Below are 25,922 nucleotides of genomic sequence, written 5' to 3'. Positions count from 1 at the left end.
GGGCGAGAGTTGACAACCTTGAAGGACGCAAGATTGAAAGGACTTCAAGGTCGTGACTTAATATCTCAAAATACCGCTTCTTAGGATTCAACAAGCAGATACCGAAGACGTCCACGACTGAAAGTTGAAAAAGTAGCGGTGTGGGAAGGAATTTGAAAAGGCAAAGTAAGGAGCGGATATGAAGAAGAGAAGAAGGTGAAGGCACACTCGGGAGAGAGATAAGGGGATGTAAACAAACCATTCAGAATAATCGGCAGGCACGCGTGTAGTTATCGGCAATTGGAAGGCACGACGGTACGGTGAATGGTATACTAGTAGTAGTAGTAGACCTCCGTCTCCGTGCCGTGGCCGTGCCGTGCCCCGGAGTACGCGGGATATAGTACATTTTGAACAGGGTCAGGTATAGCCTGATTGGTGAGTCACGGAGTATACTACTATCTGATGCCTTGAGGGATATCTTACATTGTTCAGATTGGAATGTCGATTCTTCAATTGTTCTAGGTTGACCTTTGATATACCAGGGTAACCTATTGTGATATCTATAAGACCGGGGAAGTAAATCGGAGCGGAGAAAGCCCTAACTCGGAGATAAGAATTCATTTTTGAATACGGCCTTGGGGCAGACGAGTAAAAGTTATAAAACTGAGACTGAGGTATACACATCAAGGTATACATTAGACCTTCTTGGGAGTCACCATATCATCCTCCTTCTCCTTCTCCTTTTCGACCGCAGTCTCGACCACCTTCTCAATCCCTTTGCCATTTTCCTTCTCATCATCCTTGTTGATGTTGATCCCCTTTCCAGTTTCACAGATCTTTTCCTTCCGGCTCTTGATAATCGTACTCGGGCTGCTAAGCGTGATCGATTCCTGAAGAACATTGAACTCCTCCTCATCCATGAGAGCGGCCATGCTCGGTTGTTTGCTGTGTTCGAAACTCATCCCCGTAACGCTGGATATAGCGCGGCTATTCGACGAGCTGTAGTCGAGCATCGGGATATCGTCACGGGAAGCACGCGCACCACGGTGCTGCCAGGTGGGATCAATCGGGATATCTTCACGAGACGAACGGGTACCACGCTGTTGCCAGGCGGGATCGGGATCAGTAAAAATGTCGTGCTCCTGCCCAATATCCCACCGAGGGTCCTGGGTATTATATGCAGGCCAATGAGAAATCGGAACGTCAAAGATACTGCTCGTTGCCCAATTGGTATAGAATGTCGGCGGGGGCGCAACTCGGGGCACAACCTGGCCATGAATAGGTTGCAGAGGAGCGCGAGACTCCTTGGTAGGTGTGTTGTGAGCGTGGCCCTCTGCGTCTTTGGTGTCGATTGAGGCTGAGCTGTATTTGAATGATGAGCGCGGGCGATGCCACATGCTGGGGTTTGGCCAGGCAATGTTCGAATACTCGAGGATGTCTGCAAGGGTGTCAATCAGTTGGGTTATGAAATGGAAGTGGGGATGTCTGAGATCCGATGACTTACTTAGCGGAGCATGCTGGAACGAAAGGGCGACAACGTCTTTGACTCTTTCGAATGGCGGCGAGCGATGGGGACGCGAAAACCCCTCTGCGAGAACGATCTTGATTCTGCCGTACGAATCACCGGCATCCCAATGCCGTTGTTCCAAGATATCCGGATGAAACGGGGGAAAGCGGAGGACATCTTGATTGCCGTCTCGGTCCATCTCTGTTTGCCTTGTTAGAATGGAGAATGACCAAAGGGAGAGATGCATCCGCATAAGCGCCGACATACGAGAACTCAAATCTGGACTCGAAAGATTAGCCCAGTCGTCTCAATCAAGATCGATCATAACTCACTAATAAGGTAGGGCCAATTTGCCCTTTGCGAAAAGATGCCTCCTCTAATTTCCGCAGAAAGTGGTCAACAAAGAACTGCCACGAGGTCCAATAAATGGATGGGGACTCACCCGACACAATCCCCATCAACATACACCCTGGCCTCGTAGAGCAACATATCATCCGGTTGCATGACACTTTCAATCAGACGACTAGGCCGAGGCTTCTCCCAATTATGAATCGAAACTCGAAAGCCAGTGTCCTTGGGCATGCTGGGAATGAAGGTTGTAAGAATAGGCAGCTGGCCGACATTGCCATGGTGAGGATAGAAGTAAGTATTTGCTGCTCCGAAGGTCGAGTGATATTTCAGATAAGGTGAATCGAGGTCCTTTGTGACGAAGCACTGGGTTTTGAATTCCTGAATCGGAGCTTTCGACTCGTCGGAGAAGAGTAGAACATCCCAGTTCTCGTAGCGCATGGTGGAAGGCTGCAGGGTAAGCGAAAGCAATACAGTGGACTTCAAATTGGGGACAAAGGGGGAGGCGGCTGGACTTTTTGTAAATCAAGTCCCCCAAGACTTGAAAGTAAAGAGGATGGACAGAGTTGAGAAGTAAGAAGTAGAAAGGATAAGTTGACGGGGAAGTTGACGGGACTGGAAGGTAGTCGATGCCGCACCATCTGATAGAGAAGGTGCGGGAGGAGTGGAAGGTGCATCTACTGCTGTGCTCTTACTACTACATCATGTCTAGGTATAGTAGTACCACTACTGGTATATGAGGTTACAAGATACGATATCCCAAGATCAAAGGTATGCAGACCAAAAGATTACCAACCAATTCGAGTACACATACACATACAGTCAATCTAGTCAAGTCCAGTGCAGGAAAACGCAAAAGTCAAAGAGTAGGACCTCCAAAAGGTATGCGCCAAACGAAACCAACCCTTGTAGGACATGACACCTGGGCAGAGTGAGTGAGAACAATGAACGCGAGATGGGGGAATCCAAATCCAAGCTATAAAAAAGAGGGATGAGAAAGAAAAACAACAAGCGAGAGTCCAATCCAAGCCGAGGCCAATTCTCAGGAAACCAAATGTCCCGCCAAAGACCGCAGCAGTCAGTTCCAAAGATCTATACCGGACAAAAGATTTGGCAAATGCAGGATGCATATGCATATGCATATGCATATGCCGGTTCGAAGCAGTGCTCAAACGCCCACATGGCAGACAGACACCAAACAAAGAATTTCAAGGACGGTGTTGTACATGTAGTCAATCTAACAACTTGAAAGAGAGGAAGAATAGAAAAAAAGACTGGAAGTGATAGCCGTTCCAAGACCTCATTCGCAGGTCTTCCAAGGACGAAAAGGAAAGCAGAACGCATCTTCGAAACGAACATAATTCAATTTGACTGCTTGGGGTGTGGGGAGGAAGGAGATGTAACTTGAAATTGGGGAGTTTAAAGAAGAGGACATATGAAACGTGAAAAGACTGGAATAGAAGAGAGATAATAGGAAAGAACTTGAAGAAAGTAAATGAGATTTGGAACTTTTGCAGAATGCCTTGCCCAAGGAGTATAGTAAAAAGAAACGCATAAACAAATACGCACTTTCGTTACACGCGAACATGACCCCTAGGGCGGGGTTGGATAAGAATAAAACAAAAGCAGGTTTCAACGTAAAAAGTTCGAAGGGGTTCCCATCAGTTCATCGAAAAGGGCAGATTGGTTAAAAAGCAGTTGGATAAAGGAAAAAAAGAGTAGAAATCCGTACGAAAGGTGTTGGGTGTACAGAAGATAAAGAAGAAAAAAAGAAGCAACAGCAGCATCAGATAAGAAAAAATGGAAATAAGAATGTGGGGCGATTGGGGGATTGGGGTTCGAAAGGAAGAAGAAAACGAGCTCAAATCTTACTAAGATAAAAGCGCTCAGGGAAATGCGTAGCAACAGGAAGGAGAAAGATGCTCATCAAGAGCTATAAGAGCGCATTGATGAAGTATCGGTAGGAACCAGGGAAAAAATAGCAAATTTGTTATGATAACACGGGAACCCATCATTGGAATGACGCAAACAACTCCTGCTGGTGCTTTTCAATCAAAGGAACGCTTACTGGAGAGAACGTAAAGAGTCAGCCGACCGAGCCTGTAACTCAAGAGTGTTCTGGGGCCGGGCTGCCGGGGTGACTGCTAACCTTCATCGGGGCAAACCCGCCATACTGGTGAGCCGGGGGCATGCCCATGGAGGGGTACATGGGGGAGGCGGGGGAGCGGGGCGGTAGGGGCTACCGGCAGGGCCGGAGTTGTTCTGAGAGCGACCCCAGCTCAGACGCACGCGAGAGTTACCGATGGGGTATCCCTGCATCTGGTTGATGGCCATCTCGGCAGCGTGGCGCTGGACGAACTGGACAAAGCCGCAGCCCTTTCCAGGGGGGGATCTTGACGTATGTGATCTCGCCGAATCCCTGGAAGAAAGAGCGGAGCTCATCCTCAGTGACGTAGCCAGACAGACCACCAACGAAGACAGTGGTGTTGTTGGGGTCGGTGAACTGGTTCATGGGCTGGGGAGCACCATAGAAGGGCATGGGGGGGACCGCCCATGGGAGGGTACATGCCGGCGGGGCCGGGACCCATACCCATGTTGGCGCCAACACCGGGGCCCTTGTTCTTGGGGGTAGCGGTGGAGATACGCATGGGGCGGTTGCCACAGTAGACACCCTGCATCTCGGTGAGGGCACGCTGCTGGTCATTCTCATCAGAGAAACGGACGAAGCCGTAGCCACGGGACATGCCGCTGATGGGGTCGGTCATGATCTTGGCGGACTTGCACGAGGGGAAGCGGCTCTGGAAGAGAGAGACGAGAACGTATTCGTTGACCTCTGGGCCGAGGTCACCAACGAAGATGGAGTACTCGGGACCACGGTCGTCACGGCTGCGGGAGAAGTCAGTAAAAACGCGTCACGTTGAAAACAACGATTGTTACTCACCTGCGGTCAGCAAGACCGCCGCCGGTAGCCCAGTTCAGCTTGAAGACCCGGTTGGTGTTGGGCATGGGGGTGCCGTTCAGGGAAAGGGCCTTAGCGGCGGCGGCAGGGGAGGAGAAGTCCACGAAGCAGTATCCAGCATTGCTCCTACTACCACCATTAGTATCCTTTTGGGTAATAATAGGAGGAAACAGTTCGTACCCAGAGAACTTGTCACGGATCATCTTGACGTTGACCTGCTCACCCATCTGGAACCAGAGGTTGCGGATGAAGTTCTCATCAATCCAGGGCTCGAGCTCACCCATCCTATGTTGGTCAGCGCTTGGTCCGCGGGGATTCGAGAATCAGTTCTGACATACCAGAGAGTGGTCTTGCCATCGGCGCCCTGCTGAGGGCCGGCGGAGTTGGGCTCACCAGGAGCGGGACCCTGGAAGGAGGCAGCGGCCATATCGGGCTGACCGGCCATGGCAGTGTCGGCATCGGGAGCACCGGGGCCGGGAGCGGCACCATCGGCCTGGTTGGGGAAGGAATCGAAGTTTTGGAAAGACATTTTGTAAAGCTCAAACTTGTCCGACAATCGACGTAAGAATATAGAACGGCCTGCGACGAGAAGTTCGTGGAGTCGTTAAGGGAGAGACGTGAACGAGCAATTCGTAATGAACCCGAAACGAAGAGATGGGCGTGAGTATTCCTGATGAAAGAGATGTTAGAATGGGTGAGGTGAGAGAATTGTGCCCAGAGCAAGCAATGCGACGTGAAAGGGAAGCGATGCGACGCGGGTCCAGATGCACACGTGCGGAGCGCAATCAAGCAGGCTGTGAGAGGAGATGCAGGCACCCGACAAGCGAAGATGTGAGAGCTGAAAGTGATCGAAGTGATGGAAGCGATGGAGGCGATGGAAGCGAAGCAAGCGATGAGATTCAACGAAATGAATTGAATGGTTCAAATCGACGAAAACCTCAACGAATGGATGCCTGGTAGTAGGTAACCAGGGTGCGCAGCAAGGATTGGGAATGGGAGCTCAGAGGGAGGAGAAGAAGAAAAATGGAATCGCTGCAGGCAGCGCTGCGCACAAAATCCAATGCGCCAGGTTGTGAGCGACGCTGTCGTGCAGTGCAACTGTTGTTGTGGAGTAGGTGGTTGCGCCGGCCGTTTCCGTCCAGCGCTCCTCGCACACAGTTCGGTGATTGCGACCGTCTTCGCCCCCAGTGTATCCACTCTTCGCTCCCGACCAGACCCAAGACCACTCCTAGCTGGCGCGACCTGATGCGACCATGTTTTCAATGCTGGCGACAAGCAGGGAGTGCTGGAAGTAAGCGGCGCGAGATCCCGGCAGGCATAACGAAAGTACCGGCTGGAGCGGGCGCGCGGGCGGAAAGCGAGGAAGGCGACCGGTAGGAGATACCCGGCGACCGAGAACAATGGAGGATCGAAGATGGAAGAGGCGAGGATGGATGCGCAGCTTGCTTCGCTTGGATGGCTCTGGGCGGGATGGAATAGGATGGGTGGTGGTGGGGGAGTGGGAGATGCATAGGCATTGGAAAGGGCGATGATGAAAGAGGCTGATGAGAAGTGACTTTGAGACTTACCAAGGGGATTTTGGAATAAACCTGTGCGAGAAAGCTCAAAGCAGAAGGGACGAGTGAGACCTGAAAAGAAGCACAACTCCCGAGAACGGCGCAAGACAGAAACAAGCAAACCGAAGGGAACAATAGGAAAGAGGAAAAAGTTGGAGGAGGGGAAAAGCGATGAAGAATGGAAATCTCTTGTGAAGAGAAAGTCGCAGAGGAGGGGAAGTGGGCTTTTGCGCGAATTTGCCTGGTATGTATGTATCGTGGTATGGTATGGTTATGTTATTGTATTTCAGTAATGCAGTGGTGGTGGTGCTGGAGCGGAAGTATACAGCCATGCTTACCTTATACTATACTACTGCAAGGAATATGACTTGTCGCAGACCCTAGCTTCAATAGAATTGTATTCACTGTATCTGTATCTATATCTGTACCGAGTATTCTGTACGAATGCTCTATTGACCAGCGGAGGTGGTCAATAGTATACAACAAAGTACTGTAGCTGTAGTATAGGTGTAAGTAGAAGGTGTACTCGTACCCACACTCTTCATCAGCTCTTTGAGCTGAAAGACAGAGGGGCGAGCTCAAAGCTCCACAACGCCACAGAACCATGGGAGAGTAACATAAGCGATGTGTTTCAGTCATTGAGGTACGGTAACCACCTCTAGTCATCAGGGTACTCTGTAATCTGTATCGCCATCACCATTGCCATCACCATCACCATCCCATCCCATCAACAAAGTCTAATAGCGCCAAAAACAAAGATCAGAACAAACCAACTCTATGCAAGGTATCCGATCCGTCCTTGCTGACTCGATACGTCACCCGCAGCAGACCCAGATCCGTGGGTGGAGTGGCGGGGTCCATACAATACCGTCAGCTTAAATACTCCGGACAGAGAATACCCAGTAATGATTCTAGAGAAACCGGTTTGAAGTGTCCAGCTGGACATGGACAGCATGACCTTAGCCATAACCACAGCCATGGCCATGGCCATGGCCATGGCACAGGTATGAATGAGCAAGGAGGACGCTGATCCCACCACGCCTTCTGCTTTGATTTTCGATCGTCTCCCCTTGGTTCAAAATATGAACTCATATTCCGTCGGGGTCTTATGTTATGCTCCGTACCAGTCAATTCATTTCCTGATGGTACAGTACCAGATTACCAGATTACCACAAACCCGTGAGATCGGATCCTTGCATCGCATCGGCTAATTCTTCGCATGATCGATTCCTATTTTCTCTAGCCTCTTCCTCCGTATAAGTTCGCCGTAACCACTACAGGTATGTACTTATTTACCCTCCCTGTCGATTTAACCTAGTGGATTCGCTGCGACCCCTGCAGTATGGGGGAAGGCAGGGGAGGGGGATGTACTAGTAGTACCGACCCTATCTGCAAGGCCGATACAGTATATAACTGTACTAGTAACTACCGACCACCCCTACCTCATGTACTGGGTATCCCTACCTGCCCTCCTTATAGTGCTTACTCTATACCCCGGAGCAGTGTATAGTTCAGCAAGGTCCAGGTACAATGAAATGAAATGAATCGAATCGAACTGGACATGATTACAGCTTAATAATGCTCTGTTCCGCGAACCATGGAACGAACCTCGGGCAATTCGGATTGGTAGGGTAAGCCCTAGCTACCTCAGACCAGTGCTGTATAGTCATCTTATGTATAGGATTATTGTATATACCCGTGGAATATCAACAAAGAAGAGAAGGGCCCAATCATGAATACAAATAAAGGGAGTTTTGGTAACAATAATTTTCTTTAAAAAAAAATACTCCCACTTCTCTAAACACATTCGTGGCTCAGGCCCGAGGCTGAGTCCAAGACGAGAAAAAGAGAAAACTCCACTTTCAGGGCTCGCATCCACACTAGTTCGCGACGCTTCATCCAAAGAGAAGCCCCAGACTCGCTTCGTTCAATACCGCCCGCGCTCCTCGTATAACCCTTTCCAAACAACCACACCATTACTCCATACGCCGCTGAAACATGCCTGTGTCAAGTTTTACTTGCTTTTTCGCTTTCCGCTTTTTCCGCATGGGAGCTCTCGTATGTACTAGCTCCAGCTTGGGACTGCTTGGCTTGGCTTTGGGATTGATTCCCGATGACCTGGTTACGTACAGTACCTAAAGTACGTAAACCCCGATTCTCGGGCTGCGCTGCACTTGGGTTTTTTTGGTGCCTGAATTGCTTTCAGCTTTCCCCACTGTATTTTCTTTTTTTGGGCACACCTGTCTCGAACTAGTGTTTTCGAGAAGGTTCTTTTGTTCCGTTTTTTTGGGAGGCGGATTCCTTAAGAGTGGGACTTTTGTGATGGGAATCTAGATCTTAGTTTGGGGGTGGATTAGCGTACAGAGCTACACTAGCCTTGAAGTACATACTTGACAATTGTTCTCTCTTAGATAGTTACTACTATATACTAGTAGAAAGCACAAATTTCCACAATCAATTACCAACAAAGCTTCAACGCAAGAATAATATAATACTACATACATACTCCGTCCTTTAGAAATAAACCATCATCATGATATTAATAGTATGTCACATCCCATCTAAACCACCCGCACCCCCAACCTAATCATCATCCGCAAGCAACATCAACGTCCGATCATAAACCCTAGTCGCCTCCAAAACCCACGGCTGCTCGCCAGCCCCTTCCTCCCCTTCCTCCTCCTCATCTCCCACAGGTAATACAGAAAAAACCTTATACCGCGTCGTCTCCGCAAGACTCCGAATCCGCACCTTTTGCGTCTGCGTCACCAGAACGGGGCCACGGCCGGAATGAACTGACGATGCCGACGCTGACACTGATGCCTCGCGGAGCGGTTCCCGCGTCAACGGATGAATACCCGTGCAAAGCGCGACGAAAACCTCGTCGAATTTATGCAAGAGGGTTAATGCGGATGGCCCGTCGAAGGGTGTGTTGGTAGGGCTGTTTCGGTGATTCCCGCCAGCGTTATTAGGCTTTCGGTTTGGATTGAGGCTGGGAAGTTTGTTAGTATATACTAGTACTAGTACTAGTACATAAATATAATATAATATAATATGAAATGAACATAACCAAGCATGAACTCACGAGAAGCACACCCCCAAAGCAAATCAACCAACACCTCCACATCAGCCGCAAATTCAGCAAAATTCTCATACCGCCGATGCGAGACGTGAGTATCTGGTGCATCCATGCCCATCTCGGATTTCATTTGTCGGTATGTTATTCTCTCGATGGCTGCGCTTACGCGGCCGCGGAGTTGGGTTTCTTCTTCTGAGCCTGGGAGGGGGGTTGGTTTTTGGGGTGGGAGGGTTAAGGTTGGGGTCCATGGTTTAGATTTGTTCGAGTTCAAGTTCGACGTGGATTGGGCTGAAAAGAAGCCGTTTGAATTGGGGTTGGAATTGGGGTTGGGCCCGTTAGTGGAGTGTTCATGGATGCCCGGGACGTCTTCGAATTCTTCGTTTAGGTCGGAGTCTGAGTCTGAGTCGCGGTCTTGGGTGGACATTTTAAGTTTGATTTGAGATGAGATGAGATGAGGCGTATTTTGAACTTAAGGTTGGTTTGCTGGGTTCTGGCGATCTGATATCTGGTACACCGTCCTACAGGGCTCTTTGATAGCTATAAGCTTACTGCGGGGTAGAGCTGATCGGTAATGGTGATGGTAATGGTAATGGCGGGAGTCGGCGTACCCGAGAAGCAGTAAGATGTGCGGAAGGAATAAGGTATTTCCTGTACGCCCGGTCTCAGCTGGAAAAAGGGGTTGTGCAACGATTCAGTCTATGAGGAGGTACGAAGCTTGGAGCTTGATCTGGGATGTCATGCCAAGCCTTGGTCTGTGCGCGGCATTGATGAGGTCCATGCCCGTTCGAGTTATACGGTGTATCTGCGGGCTAGGGTACGAAAAATCCGAAGAAGTACAGGTAGATAGGTCACAATCTGCAGAGACGATGATGCTGAGATCGAGAGCAGATTTTCAATAATAGCCTCAGGCTGGGAGAGATATTTTGAAGGGTAACCACAACATGGCGACATATAGTTACTAGGCAGTCGGTGGTCTATATATTACTTGCTCTATACTACTAGATCCATCAGTGGCATCTTCACAGTCCAGGCAAATAGTTTAAATCTACGCTCAGCACAAAAAGATTGTAAACTTGAATGGAATCTATATTCATGTCTTGATTTAATATTCGAACATTCGTAACTATATTCAATAGAAAATTAGCACAAGTCACATCAACGATCAAGATCGCGAACAAGGTAATTAGGGAAAGCTCCATGTCAGAGGTCGAGAAGATTTGATAATGCTGGTTTTTGTTGACATGGCAGACAGCGGCTAGCGCGTCTTGCTACACTGGCCCCAGCGTACTCATCATAGAGTGAAGAAGAGGGAAAGGGAAGAAGCATAAGAGCAAAAAAGGGACATGGGGGAATTGGACCAACTCACCATATACCAGAACAACATCCCACATCGAAAAACTCCACAAACGCCATAATGATGCCACACACTCACTCCGGCTAAAAGGATAAAAAGTTAGCATAAACACCTTCAACCCCAAAAAAAGCCAACCCTGCTGCGGGAAAACTTACCCTAATCTTCCCCCCTTCGCTCCTTAATATCCCGCAACTTCCGCTTATCCTCATCGAAAGCCCTAAGAAGCTGATTCTGCTTCTCCTTCCTCTTCTCTCTCGACTGGAACCGATAAAAGTCCTCAAGACCCTCATTCTTCTTCTTCTTCTCCCGTTCAACAAGAGCCTTAAGCTCCTCCTCCTCAGCAAGCGAATTAAGCTTCGGTCCATGCGAAACAGTAACAAATCCATCCTCATCAGGCTCAGTAAGTTTCCTCGCCTCCTCACGACGTCTCGCCTCCTTAACTTGTTCGAAAACAGTCATGAAATCATTCACTGATCGTAACAGCGCCGCTCGATCCGGATACCGCAATTTCTCATGCGCGATGTATCGCGATACGCCGAGGTTCGCGACGCGATCAGCGGGCACACCGGTGCCCCAGGGAATTAGCGTTCCCTTTTTTGATGCCTTGAGCGTTGCTTTGAGACTGGCTTCCATGGATGGTTTATCGGCGAAAATGACAATTGCGTGAGAGCCGGATTTTTGTAATTGTCTGTCCCAGGTTGAGGGGGCTTTTATTTCGTCGAGGGTTTCTTGGAGTTCGTCTGCTGTAGCGAGGGTGCGGGCACGTTTGCGTTTCTTGCTATTTCCTCGTGAGCCGTGGGCTATGCCGGTTTCTGTTGCGGCTGCTGCGGCTGCGGCGGCGCGTTTCTTGTTGCTGGGGACATTTTCGAATTGGACTTTTTCCACACGGCCTGCTGAGAGGGATGTGGCGAATAGGGCGCGGAGGTGTGCTTCTGTTGTGTCGATGGGTGTGTTGACGAGGAAGAGGGAGCGGGTCGAGTCTGGGTCTGGAATTCGGGGTTCGTGCGGTCGGATGTAGAGGTAGTGTGTTGCTGGTTTGGGGTAGGCTTCTGTGGCTGGGAGCTCGAGGGTTAGGGTGGTGTACCCTTCCACCTCTACGGAATCTTTCTTCATTCTTGGGGTGGGGAATGGGTTGTTGGATTGCGGGTGCAGTTGAGAAACTTTTTTGAAGGTTTTGCGCTAGCGTTGGATTCTGCCGGGGTTGGTGGGCGGTGGAGGATAGGCGGTGAGATCTATGCAGGACTTACATTGATGAAGATGGGATGGAATGGGGAAAATAATTAGTTCATTGGTTAAGTTGGGGGTAATTATAATAGTTTACAAAATGTCGTGGCTCATATCATAATAATGCATAATTGTCGTTTGGTCCGTGAAGCTTTCGTTCAAATCGTGATCATCGTACATCGGTAGTATCATAGCTTGTCGGGATCATTGATACCTCCATTCGTAATGATATAAGTCGCCTCTCGCTCGGGGCAGTCTAGAGCCATTAGCATCATTCAAAGAGTTTCTTCGAGAGGGTGATAACTAACCAGGCGAGTCTTGAATCTTGGCCACTCGTTCTTCACCACGACCCTTGCGGAGAAGCACACGGGTGGTCGACGCATGCGCAAGAACATGTCCTCCAACAGGCTTGCGGCCATCAGCTCCAGCAAACAGTGCACTAGCACCAGGGTCACTCTGAACTTGGTTTGTCTGGTATGATACAGGTCAGAAATCACCTCAACGTATCCAGCCGGGAAGGAAAGCAAAGCCCCCCGAAAAAGCAAAAGCAAAAGAAAAGAAAAGAAACTCACCATGAGAACACAAACATTGAACTCTGCAACCCACGATCAAATCAGCAAGCCATACATCAAACAACCCCAATCCAAAGTTGTTACAAAGACAAACTCACCCTCAGCCATATGCGCCAATTTCATAAGAAACTGATTAAGCTTCTGCTGCCTCTCAGCAAGTTCACCACGCCCACAATAATCGACCCGAAAACAATTCATAATGGAATCAATAACCAGCAACCGAAACTCGCCTCCGGCAAACTCACAACTAAGCGTATTCAACAACTCAAGTTGATGCTCACTATTCAGCGCACGCGCGTAAGCAATATTTTCCTGCGCCGTCTCAGGCTCGACGCCGAATCGTTCTGCAATTTGCGCAATTCTTTCGGGTCGGAAGGTTCCCTCGGTGTCGATGTATGCGACTTTTCCGTCTGCGCCTCCCAGGTTGCGTGGGAGTTGGGCTATAACGGACATTGTGTGGGAAAGTTGGGTTTTGCCGCAGCGGAATTCGCCGAAGACTTCGCTTATGGACATGCTTTGGAAGCCGCTGGTGGGATGGGTTAGATGGGGGTGGGCCGTGTTTGTATGTAGGTATATTGGAATGGCTTACCCGCCAAGGATAGAGTCGAATTGTTTGCTCCCAGTCGAAATGCGAACGACCTTTTTGCGTTGGTGGAATAGTTCCATGGCGGTGATGAAACCTGATGCGGATGGCTGGAATGGGATGAAATCGTTAGAGTCAGTGTCTGGTCTGGTCTGATCTTGTCGTCTCTATTTGGGAGAGAGAAGAGAGGAGAAATTTACCAAACATTTCTGAATCGCCTCTTTGACCTTCTCGACCTTGATCTCGCTGAATCCCTTGATTTTCAGAAGTGTTTTGCGCGTGGCGCCGTGGACGGACTGAAGGGTCGTAGTGTTGTGTTAGTATAGTACTGAAAGACTGTATGTTTGTGCAAACATAATTTGTCTGGGACTAAGTTGAAGCAAAGGCTAAGGCTTACGGCAACGGTGTAGAATCCATTTGCTTTTAGTTTTGTGATGTCTGCGGCGCCGATGCCGTGTGCTTGGATGCTGTCGATGTCGACGATGAAGTTCTGGACCGAGTGTTAGTGATTGAGGGTGATGGAGGAGGGTGGGAAGAGTGTACTTCGTCGTTTAATTCGTCGTCGGAGATTGAACCTGCCATTGCGATGGTTTGATTGTAATTTCAATGGACGAGGTGGTGATTGGAGTGGTGGTGGTGGTGTGTGAGGGAGAGGAAAGGAAAGTAGAGTAGAGTGAGGTAGCCTGGCTGTCTACCTCCACTACCCTACTAGTAAATACTTCTAGTAGTACTATAAATCCCGTCCCTTTCCCAAACTACAATCCAAAATCTGCTACAACAAACTACAGCCTACAAGTAAACCATTGAAGAAGGATTTGCGTTTTCATGTTCTCAGCACCGAGGATCTTCTCTTCCCACCAAAGGCCATTCCAACAAACTGCACTTCGCCAATATTCTCTCTGCAAACTTATCCACACATCCATATTCCACATCCATCATCTCATCTCATCGCCACCTGCTTCACACCACTCGTCTCATACTCTCTCTTCTCATCTCTCCACTCCTCTCTCCTCGGCCCTAGGAAAACCGAACCGCAATCAAGAGTAGAATCGAATCGAACTTCATCATATAGAGAGAAAGATTCATCCATGGGGAAAACAAATAGGACAAAAGACGCCAATCATGAGACTTGAGCTTTTTGCGACAGTATCAAGTTAAATCAAGTCAAGTCAGGAAGAGGGTAGGGTAGGGTAGGGGGGATCGTTCGTGAATCAAAAAGCAAAAAAGTAGGGGGGGACACAACTTTTTTCCGTTTGATTGTCGTATACATGATAAAATATAAGGAAAACAAATAAAAAGAAAGAGAAGAAAAGGGCTTGGAGAATAGTAAAGCTTGAAGGCTGATGGGAAGTTTTTTTTGTCGAAAAATCAAATCAACCAAAGGGAGTGGGTCGGAAGTGGTCAATATATGCAAAGGAGAAAGAAAATGGGCGCAGAGACTCCGTAAAGAAGAAAAGGATCGGACCGGACCGTGACCGTTCAGGGAAAGAGTTGACCGTAATACAGAAATTGAGGTGAAGAAATGATGAATGAATGGTAGTGAAACCTTCAATCCAACAGAATAGCCTAGTCAGCTCTCACTCCCTATGCGACAGCGGTAGTAGGAGCCGCAGACGCAACAGGAGCCGCATCACCATTAGCCTCGACAGCAGGCACAGCAGCAGCAACAGCAGCAGCGGGAGCAACAGGCGCATCAGCCGGGACAACCGGGGCGGCAGCATCGACAGCGGCGACAGCAGCAGCAGCAGCACCGGCCTCAGTGTTAGTCGGGCAATCGCGAGAAATGTGACCAGCCTGAGCACACTTGTAGCAAACCTTACCAGCAGAGCTGAGAGGACCACCGTTAGGAGCGGTACAGTCACGCGAGATGTGGCCCAGCTTGCCGCAGGCGTAGCACTTCATGGCCTGAGCTTGGCAATCACGGGCGAAGTGGTTGGGTCCACCGCACTTGTAGCATGTAGCGGCGCGAGGGTATCCGCCGAAGTTACCGCGGAATCCGGGCTGGAAGTTACCGCGAGGAGGACGGGGGCCTCCAGGACCGCCAGCTCCAGGACCAGCTCCGGGTCCAGCTGCAGCGCCGGGGGCGGCGGCGGGGTTGGGGCAGTTGCGGGCGAGGTGGCCGGGTTGGCTGCAGTTGTAGCAGCGGCCGTTGGCACCGCCGTTCAGGCGGAGGGTTGGGCAGTCGGCTTGGACGTGGCCGAGACCCTGGCAGTTATAGCATTGCTTGGCTGGAAGAGGTCAGTCAGCATGGCTGAGCGGGGAGCTGGGAGCTGGGTATGTGGGTTGGATATTTCTTACTCTCGGTGGTGCGAGGACGAGGGCAAGCGCTGGATTCATGTCCTATTTGGAGATCAATAAGAGCTGGCGGAGGAATGGTTATAGACGACGAACATACCGGGCTGCTTACCTATGAGAAAGAGGTTAGTAGGGCATTCCAAAAAGGTCAGGGAAAGAAAGATAAGAGGGAACTCACAGTTATAGCAGAGACGCTCAGAGGAGGAGCAGACCTCTACGGTAGTAGGTTAGCGACATGCTTCAAGATCGGCCCAAAAAAAAATCACGACATGAGCTCATATCGGGGCCGTGAACTCACCAGCGTAGTGGCCAATGTTGCCACACTTGTAGCACGCGCGACGAGACAGCATCATCTTCTATATTCTATGCAAATGGTTAATACCGAGGTAAAACGCAGAATTGCACCGCATGTCGCCGCGAGCTTGTTGTCCCTCCGCTCCCCTCGCATGGTGTAATATTATGGAATGCGCATGATATGATCCAGCGAATCGATCCGTCAAGCTCCGGGTAATCATCCAGCTGTCGCAGTGTTGATCGTCGAGTCGGAGATATTGGGGATTGCCCTCGTGCGGTGCGGGATGGAGGGGAGAAACGTCGATCCGCGGGGTGCAGCAAGCCAACAAGCTCACGACAGAAGGGGAATAAAGCATAAAAGAAGTCGAAAATTGAAAGTTCTCACATACCCTTCCTTAAAAAACACTTCGATACCTTGACAGATCTGAGCGGGGAAAAAAGAGGCCTTGGTCAGCAAGCTGAAAAAAAGAGAGAGCACCACGTTCTTGACAGGCGGGGGAGCAAGGCAAAGGGAAAGAAAAAAAAAGAACACACAAAGTGGGGTATACCGCACAACGCAGAGAGAAGGAAAAGAAATAGAAAATAGAAATCAAAGAAAAGAAATCAAGCATGAAATCAACTCACCAACTCGAACTCAAACTCACAAACGTTGAAGAAAGTCTTGAGTTTTGTGGAAGGAAAAGGTTGCAAACTCGACAAAATTGACACTGCCGGACTTTTCCGCATTGCGTAAGGCCTTTGCTGATTCACCCGCCCTGCCATTGGACTGAGTACTTTATAACATTGTTAACATTGTTAAAAATTAGTAACATTCAAGTAATTTACAATAGCAATTTAGTAAAAGTGAATTTCATTGAGACTACGAGTATGGGGATATTGACATGAAGGGCTTGGAATTGGGGAACTCCCTGCATTCCCGCTGCAAATATGATTAATGCAACGCCGGTCCCTCCATTCTCCGATCTGCGATACGATACGATGTGATGCGATGCAGTGCGATTCTTCTTGATAATGTATTTCATTTCTTCGTTCTCAAGCTGCATTAAGCCCGAGATGTGCCTGCACAGGGCGCGTACATGTTTTAAACTTCAAATAAAGAATAAGGTGTGCTTCAAAAGCTTCAAGGTCAAGGTCAAGTCAAGGTATGAGGAGAGCGACACCAGGCCGAATCTACTCCTCCTTCTCCAGGACGGCCGGGGCCTTGACCTCGCGACCGGCCAGGAATTCAAGGTTCTCACCTCCCTGTCAAAACTTAATCAGTCTTTGTTGCATCTTGGTTGCAGGTAAAAGGGGAAAATGGTATAATCACTTACATAGCTGATCAGCGGAGAAACTTCCACTCCATACGCCTCGGCATCGGTAATGACAATACCGCCAGCAGCCTCGAGCCACCTTTGCCCCTGCTTCATGATATCGTCGCGGCTGGTATCAGGATCATCCTGCCCGGTACCACGGGCGTTCTTGAGCGGCGAGAACTCATCCTCACGACGCACCTCAATACTGGCAAACTTGTTCAGAGGAGTCATGGGGAAGACATCAAAGACAAACTGCTCCAGTTTGATTCCGTTAGGCTTCTCGGGCTTCTCGGCCGCGCCGGTCTCAGTGTTCACGAAGGGGATCTTCTTGCGGGCCACGTGGTGGGGCAATTGGTGCGCCCAGTTCTCGATAGACTCGAAGAAGCGGAAGGAGTAGTAGTGGTTGACGATGTTGGCGGCGCGGTACTTGAGCAGATCGGCGTTCTTGGGGTCCTTGGCTTCGGCGGTCTCCTTGTCGATTTCGGAGTACTCGACGACATCGGGCTTGCCGTTCTTCTGGAGGATCAGACCGACGGACTCGGTGGCGTCACGCTTGCGAACGACCTTGGTTGCGATGTCGACGTCGTGGGCGGCGGAGAATCCGATGAAGACGGGGTCCGCGACCTTGACTAGGCAGTTGTCGACGCAGTAGGCGTGGATGTGCTTGATGCCGCGCTTGCGCATGTCCTCGCGGGCACCGGAGGTGACGAGAGCCTGGTAGATACCACCGTTTCCATCAGGAGCCACGGCGGCCTGGTGTTTACTATGTTAGCAAAGTGTCGAAACCATATGAGAGAGGGGTGGGGGGTTGCGATTGTGGACTCACCTTGCCCTTGTTCTCCAGAATAATCTTGCCCTCGTTCGAGATGCAAGGAAGAACACCTTGCTCAAAGATGAAGACATTCTTCTTATCGAGACCGAAGTAGTTGCTCTTCTCGAAGAACTCCTCGGTAGGACCGCGAGTAGGACCGCTGGTCATGACATACCAGGGGATGGTGGCGGAGGCAACACCGTGAGCCTTTGAGGCCAGCTCCTGCAGCTTAGCGATACGCTCAGCCTGGAGCTGGAAGAGAGACTTCTGGCTCAGCAGACCGATGTCGAAGCAACCCTTGGGGGCGGAGCTACCGAGACGGGTTCCCTGGCCACCGGCCATCAACACCACGGCCACCTTGTTATCAGCCACCTCCTTCAGACCGGCATCGTACCACTTCTTCAGGTCGGCGGGGTCAGAGTCGAGAATGGAGGCGGTCGCGGACTCGGGCAAGGGCTCGAGGGTCACGGCGGTCTCCTCGGTCTTGGGGGGGTTGAGGGCCTTGTCGGCCAGCTCGTTGATGCGGGCGGGGTCGAAGGTGGACAGCTGGTGGAAAAGACGGGACTTCTCGGCGGTAGGCAGCTCATCGATGAAGGCAAAGACTTGGCCTTGACCGGCGTCGGAGTACTTCTTCTGTAGTTGCTGGAGCTCCTCGGCGGAGGGCTCGCGGGGAGCTTCCTCAGCACCAGAGAATTTTCCAATTAGATTGGAGACGGTTTCTTTGATTGCAGCAGCCATTGTGAAAGGTGGAGGGGGGAAGGAGGAAATAATTAAAGTGGGAGGAGAGGGAAGGGAGAAAAGAAGGGCGGGAGAGGAAGAAAAAGAAGAAAGGAAGAGGGGAAAGTGGCAAAAGTAAATAAATTGAGACGCGGGGTGAAGCTGAAGCACCCAACAAAAGTGGCTACACCGTAAGTTTCACCACTGTCCTCCGTACACACTGCCACCCTTTGGAATGTGCTAGTTGCTGTAGTACTTATTTTTAGCGTGAGACGAATGAAACCCATGGATCGCGGCACTAGCAGTCAATCGGGCCTGAGACATGTCCACTGTTTGTCCACTGCCACTCCTCGGCGGGACCCGCTAGCGGGGCGAAGCTGCCTTTCAAGTTGATATTTGAATTTGCATTTGCATGAGCAGTTGTATTTACAGGAGTATTTGCATTTGGTGGATAGTGCACCGGGAGTGCCTTGCGAGAGGGGTTTGTGTAGGCCTTGGGGGTACCCTAGAGTATAGGTGTAGGTGTAGATATAGATCTTGATACTGCTGAAGCTCCAATACACCCCACTCTCCCACTAAATTAGTCGCTATGACAACAGCAAAAATCAATTGACTAGAGAACGCAGTGACAGCTCGACAATGGCATCCATTGCCTCGAGATCTCATCGCTTAGTTTACTAGTACTAGTATTTTCTAGTTTGCCCTGTTGTACTACTAGTAATACCAGTAGTCGACGGCTGCAGGCTTTACAATACCGGGTCTCAACTCTTGGCTACCTTACATCCAGTGGCACTGTCAGTAATATATATAGCTGTGATGTGAAACTACTAGTACACTATTTATTCACTTACCAGTTGACAGCCTGACACTTGAAAATACAAAAACTAGTCGCAATCGTTAGCGCCAATAGCGCGGGGTGATCTGGCGGGGCACAATAATCCCAGCTACCACACATTCCCTATTCAAAATTGACTCGGACTAGAACCATGGGAGACAGATTCCTACCCGTGAGAATGATATAGCATCAATATGATCTGAACCCCAGTTGAATCCAATGGACCCCCCTCTCAATATCAGCCGGCATAGCAGGCCTTATCGGCCTAGGAATCCAAATCGGCCCCGCCATCCACGACTACATCGCGACCGCCAAAAAAGCCGAACAAGACATAAGCTGGTACGCAGACGAAGTCGACGCATTGATAGAAGTCTGCGTATGTTTAGACGACTTTCTCAAAGCAGACGCCGTATCGCAACGGAATCATTTCCGAACAACGGACTCGGTTCTCGGCCGTACGGTTACATCTTGTGATGCGTCGTTGCGCAAATTGGGAACCTTGCTTGCGGTTCCGGTGGAGTGGACGCAGAAGTTGAAGTGGCCTTTTAAGAAGAAGAAGGTTGATGAGATTATTTCGAGACTTGGGAGGTTTACGGCGCTGTTTCAGTTTTCTTTGACTGTTGAGGGGTTGTAAGTCTTCACCCGCCTATTTAGGGCATTTCCTTTTCGGCGATAGGCGATATTGTGAGGCTAAATTAAGTAAATATAACAGTACGGTCCTTTCAAATACACCCAAAGATGTCGAGGATCTTTTGAAATTACAGGTAGAAGCTTCACAGAAACTTCACGAGATTACAAAAGATATCGATGCGCTCTCGGTTAATGCAGAGAAATACCGCAGCACAGCGGAGAACATGTCTTCAATGCTCGAGGGTATCCAGTCGTTGCTATCCGCCTCTGATCAACTATCATCTATCCAGCGTGATGTAGGTAGTATCAAGAGACAGCTCACTGATACGTATGATATGGAAATCCTCGAGTGGCTGTCACCAGAGCATGGGCGTGGACGACACTCCGAAGTACGCTCAAGACGAACGCCAGGAACGGGGAAGTGGCTGGTAGATACGTCGAGCTTTCAGAACTGGATTGATAAAGAATCGCTGCAGAGAATGCTTTGGCTTGTTGGTGATCCGGGTTGTGGCAAGTCGACTTTACTGTATGTACTGTACCTGACCCCCTCTCTCAAGAGAAATGTCACGCTAATGCCTTTCTAGATCCTTCGTCGTGGACGAATTGAAAGAATCCCACGCAGGAGACGAAAGTGCCATTGCATATTACTACTGTGACTACAGAGTTCAAGATACACATCCTCTCGTCGCTGCTCTTGGAGCTCTCCTCCGCCTACTACTCGAACGCAAGAAGATCATCCCGCCAATGCTGCGCGACACCTTCGAGAAATCGCGACATGAAGGGAGAAAGCCATTCCCCTCGGAGCTAAAGGAGATTCTCTTCTCTGTCACGGCATCGTTCGAGGATTGTTTTATTCTTATCGATGCCATGGATGAATTTAGTATCTCTGACACAGCACATCTCCCCCAATTCATCCACACTTTAGACGAACTTGCTGCATCTGGCGTCAATATTCTAGTAACGAGTCGCGCACCGCCAAGTCCGCCGTTGAAATGCGAGCATATTGTTAAAACGATTCATGCAAATGAGACGGATATCAGCAGCTATGTTGCCCACGCTCTGCATACGGATGATTCCTTGGTCGACATCCTTGATAAATCTTTGGAGAGAGATATTAGTCAAACGGTGGTTGAACAGGCAAAGGGGATGTAAGTGTCTATCCTGAACTCGTTTGATAAAATCTAAAACCACCACGAATATGAATATGAATATTAACTTGTTTAAAAAAAAAGGTTCCTCCTCGCCGTCCTCCACCTCCAAAACATCCGAGGCCAAGTAACCCGCTCCGGCGTGCGCAAAGCCCTAAAAACCCTCAGCGGCGGACTAAGCGACGCCTACAAAAAGACCTTCGAATGCATCGAGCACCAATCGCAAGCACGGCAAAAATTAGCCTTCGACTCACTAATGTGGGTATCAGCATCGTACCGTCCGTTGAAAAGTCTCGAGCTCCAACACGCACTGGCAACACAACTCGATGACGAAGAATGGGATCCGGAAAATATTCCTTCCCTCAGGTTGATTATTAGAAGTTGTTGTGGTCTTTTGGCTGTTGATGATCCTGATAACTCCGGGTCTGATGTGCGTTTGGTGCATAATACGCTTCATCATTATTTGTTTACTTGTTTGCCGGAGTGGGAGGATAGAGCGAATCGGCTTATAACTCTGACTAGTTTGACATATCTTCATTTTGCATCGGTGCAGGATCAGCATAGCAGCGACAGCAGCGGCAGCAGAAGAAGAAGCAGCGGTAGTACCAACGACACCAGCAGCAAGAGCAAAAAATCACCACGACAAAAACTGATTCTAACACCCTTCGCCCGCAACAACTGGGGCCACCACGCCAAACGCCTCAACGCCTCAATTTACGAAAAAACAAGCCCTAACCCTCCTATCAAACCGCTTCCGACTGTGCATCATATACCCGAGAAGCCCACGCATAACCGGCCTCCATATAACAGCCACATTCGGCTTAACGTCTCTCCTAAAGACCCTTCTCTCGCAAATTCCACAACCTCAACAACGCAATAACCGTGACACCCTAGAAGTTACAGAAGCACTCTGCAAAGCATGCAAACACAACCATCTAGACTGCGCATCAATACTCCTATCTCACGGCGCAAGGCCCGATCCACCGGGGTCGAGTATAACGCCACTATACACCTGCGTAACCAACCAGAACCTGGAGTTGGTGACCTTACTCCTTGACTCCGGCGCTGATCCAGATCGACCTTGTGCGGATGGGTGGACGGCTTTGCATAAGGCGGCTGATGATGGGAATTTGGAGATCGTGGGGTTACTTGTTCGGAGGGGGGCTTCTTTGAGTCGATATTCTGCGCGTGGATTGACGGCTTTACATCGTGCTGCGGGTCGGGGTCATGTTGATGTTATTGAAACTTTGTTGGCGAATGGGGCGAAGGTTGGTTGTAAGAGTTCGGATTGGTGGACGCCGGTTCATGGGGCTGCTTCTGCGGGGAGGACGGGGGTTGTTTCGTTTTTGATTGGGTATCATGAAATGCATTCTGGCGGTGGTGGGAGCAGCAGGTGGCCTGGCGATGATTTTGATGAGATACAGAGTCAAGATCAGAGTCAGAAACTGGCTGAAATTCCTGGTGGTGTGAATTTCCGCACGAGGAAGGGTTGGACTCCCCTTCATCTTGCTTGTCAGGGGGCGCATGTTGATACAGTTGAAGCATTGCTTTCTGCTGGTGCGAGTGTGAGTGTTGTGGATAAGGAGGGGGATTTGCCGTTGCATATTGCGGCGAGGGAAGGGAATACCGGGATTATGGAGGTTCTTTTGCGTGGGGTTGAGGGGAGGGCTGGACAGTTGGAGTGTAAGAATTTGAAAGGGTGGACGCCGTTGCAGGAGGCGCAGTTGAGTGGGATTTATGAGGCGGAGCAGATGCTTTGGAGGTTGAGTGGGTTGAGTTTGGAGAGTGCCAGTGTCCATGGTGATTCTGATTCTGATTCTCGTTATGGCCTCGTTTATTCCGATGCTGCTATCCGAGCGGAAGAGTTGGCCAAGGCGATTCGAATGGATGATGTTGAGGCTGTTTCTGAGTTATTGGGTCTTTCTGGTGGACAAGTGAGGGATGGAGAGGTTGTGCATGAGCATCAGGCATTGGAGGCGAGGAATCAAGGAGGTCGCTCGCCGCTTCAGCAGGCTCTTCTTTTTGGTTCATTGAAAGTCGCGAAAATGCTTCTGGTTTCTGGAGCGAGTGTTCATGCGAGATCGGATCCGGGGCAGTGGTCTGCGATTCATTATGCTGCGCTGTCGGGTAATGCCAGTGCCGTGGAACTGTGCTTGTCGAATGGAGCAGATGTACATGCCCAGACTCAACAAGGACAAACACCTTTGCATCATGCTTGTCGACGTGGCTCGGAGGACACGGCGAGATTGTTGTTGGACCAAGGTGCACGGGTAGATGCTGTCGATGATCGCAATTGGATGCCGGTGCAGGTTGCTGCTGCTGGAGGTCATGAACGGGTTGTCCGGTTGCTACTGAAAGAACGAGAAAAGGACAAGACTGCTAGATTCATAGATATAGAATCGATCCAGACGTGTGCAGCACAGGGAGGACATCATGGACTGGTGGAGCTGACTCGGAAATGGAGATATTCCTGGTTGACATAGTCGACTCAGGAACGTTTGTGATTTAGATGGGGAATAAGGATCATTAGACTAGTGTACATGGACATGGGATATATTTTGTTCTGCGTTTACTATACTCATCGTCGCCGGTCGTACCGATCATCTCGGCGATCATCTCGGCGATCCCGATCACGTCGCGAGTCTCGGCGTGGACTGCGGCTGTTTGATCGCCGGCGGTATCGATCGCGACTGCGGTCTCGTTCTCGTCGGGGGCTGCGGTCACGGTCATTGCGATGAAGAGGCTGAGCAGGCTTGAGTGCCTGGTTGGATGCTTGGTCTTTGTTCTTGCGGGACTTGTCGAAAAGCATGTTGTACGACTCGTCATCCTCATATGTAGGGGCATCCTCTGTCTCACGATACTGGCGTTTCTGTTCAAGATCATCAACACCACCGAAGCCACCTCGATGGCGGCGCTTGGTGACAGTAGCGTTGCGCCAACTCTCTGAAAGCTTGGAGACACTTTGGGAGAAATCGACGTGGATGCGGTGGTCGTCGATCAGCACACCCTGCATCTTGAAATAGGCCTGCTCACAGTCCTTTTGATTATCGAACTCGATAAATGCATATTGCAAACTGTCGCCGGTACGCTTATCGCGAATCACTTCGCATGAGAGGATTGTACCAAAGCGACTAAAGATCAGGTTAAGATCCTCATCTAGAGTTTCCATTAGCCGCGTCATTCCCGCTATCAGGATAGATACAACATGACATACCTTGTGTGACAGGATTCAATTTGCAGACGAAGAGAATATTCTCCGGCGGCTTGACATCAGCGAATGGCAGATCACCCACCATTTCCAAAGTCAATGCCTGCGCGCGAGCATCGCGTTCCCGGCGCAAATTCTCCATAGCCTCCTCGTCCATATTATCATCGAGTTCCTCATCATCCGCGATGCGCACAGTAGCCAATTGGGCCTTGGATGGCACCGGGCTCTCTGCCGGCTCAACCAACCCAGCAGGATCCGCGTAAGGGTCATCGAGCACGACTGTATGGCGAATTCGAATATCCTTCAAAGGACGTTGACGCTCATCCACAAATGACTCGTTAATCTTCTCCAGTACATCGAAGCCCTCGACCACTTTTCCAAAAATAGCAGCTTTCCCATCTAGATGGTCCTGATTGTCGCCCAGAGTAATGAGAAATTGGCTTGCCGCCAGTCTCTGGTCGGGGTCGTTCTTGGCTGCAGCCGTTGCCATGCTCACCGTACCGCGTTCGGTGTGCTTGAGCTTCGGCGGCAGGTCGATTGGGAAGGTTCTCTTCGACGGGCCGTCCAGCACCCCCCAAATGGAAGAACCGCCATCGCTTTCGGGGGCTCCAGGACCGAGTGGATCGCCGGTTTGGAGGGTGAAGCCTTTCTGAACGGTATGGATCGGGGAGAAATTGTAGTATTTGAGCTTGCAAAGTTTGAGGAAGCTATAAGAAAGGAATCATAGTCTTAGTATTTTGAAATCAACACGGCAGTACAGGTACAAGTACAAGTACAAAGTGACAGGGGGGAGTCGCAAGCCAAGACTGGTTCTGCAGGGAAGTGGAAGCTTGGGGGTACTCACTTTTCACAGGCCTTGGGCGACTCGTCGACCAGCAGGTCAATGACGATATCGCCCAAGGAGGTTTCCAGGAGAGCACTCATGGGATAAGCCCGATTGGCTAGAGGTGGAGGTGAAGGTGGAGGTGGCAGTTGTGGTGAAGCAGCAGCAGAGAGGAAGTTGCAGGAAAGGAAAAGGCCCAAGTCGCGCAGTGCAGATCAAGAAGCTCGGGCCGCAGTCACCGCGGGAAAAAGTCCAGCCGCAGCCAAGCTTGTTTTGATCAACTTCAACTTCAACTTCCCTTCTTCCCTTCCCTTCCCCCTACCACATAGTCCAATCAATTCCTCCCTTTCTTTGTTTTCTTTTTTTTGAACCCCCCTCGTGCTGGGTATTCTACTCCCAATCACATCTTCGGGGCCATTTTGATCAACAATATGCCGTGAAGCTCTCTCCGGATGAAGGTTCCGGGTGCCTGTACAACCTTACCTTGTCAATCGAACGGCATATCCTCCGGCTGGTCCCTGTTGGACAATCCGAATTGACTCCTCCGATTGAGAGACAGATCTTATTAAGGAGCTCGATAGTGTTTGTCCTAGCTCACCGGCTCTCAGAATGGTAGCCGCTGCAGCGGCAGTCCTGGCTAGAAGTCGATCCAGAATTTCCCTCTCTCTTCCCCCTCCAGAAAAAAAAAAAAAAAAAGAAACTGGA

At 50.0% G+C, this 25,922-nt stretch overlaps 10 protein-coding genes across 10 annotated transcripts; 1 reads left to right on the top strand and 9 right to left on the bottom strand.

Annotated features, from left to right (window-relative positions):
• Positions 1 to 674: 674 nt before the first annotated feature.
• On the bottom strand, positions 675 to 2,275 carry N7509_013205 (uncharacterized protein; the record flags this gene model as incomplete). Its single annotated transcript, XM_056637842.1, has 3 exons — positions 675 to 1,765; positions 1,819 to 1,862; positions 1,929 to 2,275. 3 exons carry the CDS (start codon positions 2,273 to 2,275, stop codon positions 675 to 677), a joined length of 1,482 nt encoding a protein of 493 aa, XP_056481349.1.
• Positions 2,276 to 3,941: 1,666 nt separating this feature from the next.
• On the bottom strand, positions 3,942 to 5,322 carry N7509_013204 (RNA-binding protein; the record flags this gene model as incomplete). The annotated part of the gene is made up of 6 exons (XM_056637841.1): positions 3,942 to 4,073; positions 4,124 to 4,253; positions 4,301 to 4,720; positions 4,776 to 4,919; positions 4,974 to 5,078; positions 5,132 to 5,322. 6 exons carry the CDS (start codon positions 5,320 to 5,322, stop codon positions 3,942 to 3,944), a joined length of 1,122 nt encoding a protein of 373 aa, XP_056481348.1.
• Positions 5,323 to 7,124: 1,802 nt separating this feature from the next.
• On the bottom strand, positions 7,125 to 7,346 carry N7509_013203 (uncharacterized protein; the record flags this gene model as incomplete). The annotated part of the gene is made up of 1 exon (XM_056637840.1): positions 7,125 to 7,346. One exon carries the CDS (start codon positions 7,344 to 7,346, stop codon positions 7,125 to 7,127), a length of 222 nt encoding a protein of 73 aa, XP_056481347.1.
• A 1,586-nt stretch (positions 7,347 to 8,932) lies between these two features.
• N7509_013202 (uncharacterized protein) lies at positions 8,933 to 9,852 on the bottom strand (the record flags this gene model as incomplete). Its single annotated transcript, XM_056637839.1, has 2 exons — positions 8,933 to 9,341; positions 9,446 to 9,852. The coding sequence occupies 2 exons, from the start codon at positions 9,850 to 9,852 to the stop codon at positions 8,933 to 8,935; spliced, it is 816 nt and encodes a 271-aa protein (XP_056481346.1).
• A 1,086-nt stretch (positions 9,853 to 10,938) lies between these two features.
• N7509_013201 (putative ribosomal small subunit assembly protein) lies at positions 10,939 to 11,895 on the bottom strand (the record flags this gene model as incomplete). The annotated part of the gene is made up of 1 exon (XM_056637838.1): positions 10,939 to 11,895. The coding sequence occupies one exon, from the start codon at positions 11,893 to 11,895 to the stop codon at positions 10,939 to 10,941; it is 957 nt and encodes a 318-aa protein (XP_056481345.1).
• A 299-nt stretch (positions 11,896 to 12,194) lies between these two features.
• On the bottom strand, positions 12,195 to 13,743 carry N7509_013200 (recombinase DMC1; the record flags this gene model as incomplete). Its single annotated transcript, XM_056637837.1, has 8 exons — positions 12,195 to 12,262; positions 12,315 to 12,477; positions 12,579 to 12,601; positions 12,677 to 13,104; positions 13,168 to 13,271; positions 13,362 to 13,457; positions 13,559 to 13,651; positions 13,705 to 13,743. 8 exons carry the CDS (start codon positions 13,741 to 13,743, stop codon positions 12,195 to 12,197), a joined length of 1,014 nt encoding a protein of 337 aa, XP_056481344.1.
• Positions 13,744 to 14,745: 1,002 nt separating this feature from the next.
• gisB (putative zinc knuckle nucleic acid binding protein) lies at positions 14,746 to 15,809 on the bottom strand (the record flags this gene model as incomplete). The annotated part of the gene is made up of 5 exons (XM_056637836.1): positions 14,746 to 15,389; positions 15,460 to 15,501; positions 15,557 to 15,568; positions 15,635 to 15,670; positions 15,755 to 15,809. 5 exons carry the CDS (start codon positions 15,807 to 15,809, stop codon positions 14,746 to 14,748), a joined length of 789 nt encoding a protein of 262 aa, XP_056481343.1.
• Positions 15,810 to 16,920: 1,111 nt separating this feature from the next.
• On the bottom strand, positions 16,921 to 18,594 carry N7509_013198 (UDP-N-acetylglucosamine diphosphorylase; the record flags this gene model as incomplete). Its single annotated transcript, XM_056637835.1, has 3 exons — positions 16,921 to 16,992; positions 17,064 to 17,798; positions 17,872 to 18,594. The coding sequence occupies 3 exons, from the start codon at positions 18,592 to 18,594 to the stop codon at positions 16,921 to 16,923; spliced, it is 1,530 nt and encodes a 509-aa protein (XP_056481342.1).
• A 965-nt stretch (positions 18,595 to 19,559) lies between these two features.
• On the top strand, positions 19,560 to 23,669 carry N7509_013197 (ankyrin repeat domain-containing protein; the record flags this gene model as incomplete). The annotated part of the gene is given in 7 exon segments (XM_056637834.1): positions 19,560 to 19,580; positions 19,596 to 19,617; positions 19,651 to 20,038; positions 20,121 to 20,564; positions 20,623 to 21,186; positions 21,271 to 22,012; positions 22,026 to 23,669. The coding sequence occupies 7 exon segments, from the start codon at positions 19,560 to 19,562 to the stop codon at positions 23,667 to 23,669; spliced, it is 3,825 nt and encodes a 1,274-aa protein (XP_056481341.1).
• Positions 23,670 to 23,764: 95 nt separating this feature from the next.
• On the bottom strand, positions 23,765 to 25,318 carry N7509_013196 (PPIL4 family peptidylprolyl isomerase; the record flags this gene model as incomplete). The annotated part of the gene is made up of 3 exons (XM_056637833.1): positions 23,765 to 24,342; positions 24,401 to 25,101; positions 25,239 to 25,318. 3 exons carry the CDS (start codon positions 25,316 to 25,318, stop codon positions 23,765 to 23,767), a joined length of 1,359 nt encoding a protein of 452 aa, XP_056481340.1.
• Between the last annotated feature and the right edge of the window lie 604 nt (positions 25,319 to 25,922).

Source organism: Penicillium cosmopolitanum (genome assembly GCF_028827165.1).
Source record: "Penicillium cosmopolitanum strain IBT 29677 chromosome Unknown utg000012l:1.0-3308103.0:1.0-3310761.0, whole genome shotgun sequence".
Taxonomy (NCBI): Eukaryota; Fungi; Ascomycota; class Eurotiomycetes; order Eurotiales; family Aspergillaceae; genus Penicillium; species Penicillium cosmopolitanum.
The sequence above is the reverse complement of the archived record's forward strand: the minus strand, read 5'-3'. Positions and strand labels throughout refer to the sequence as shown.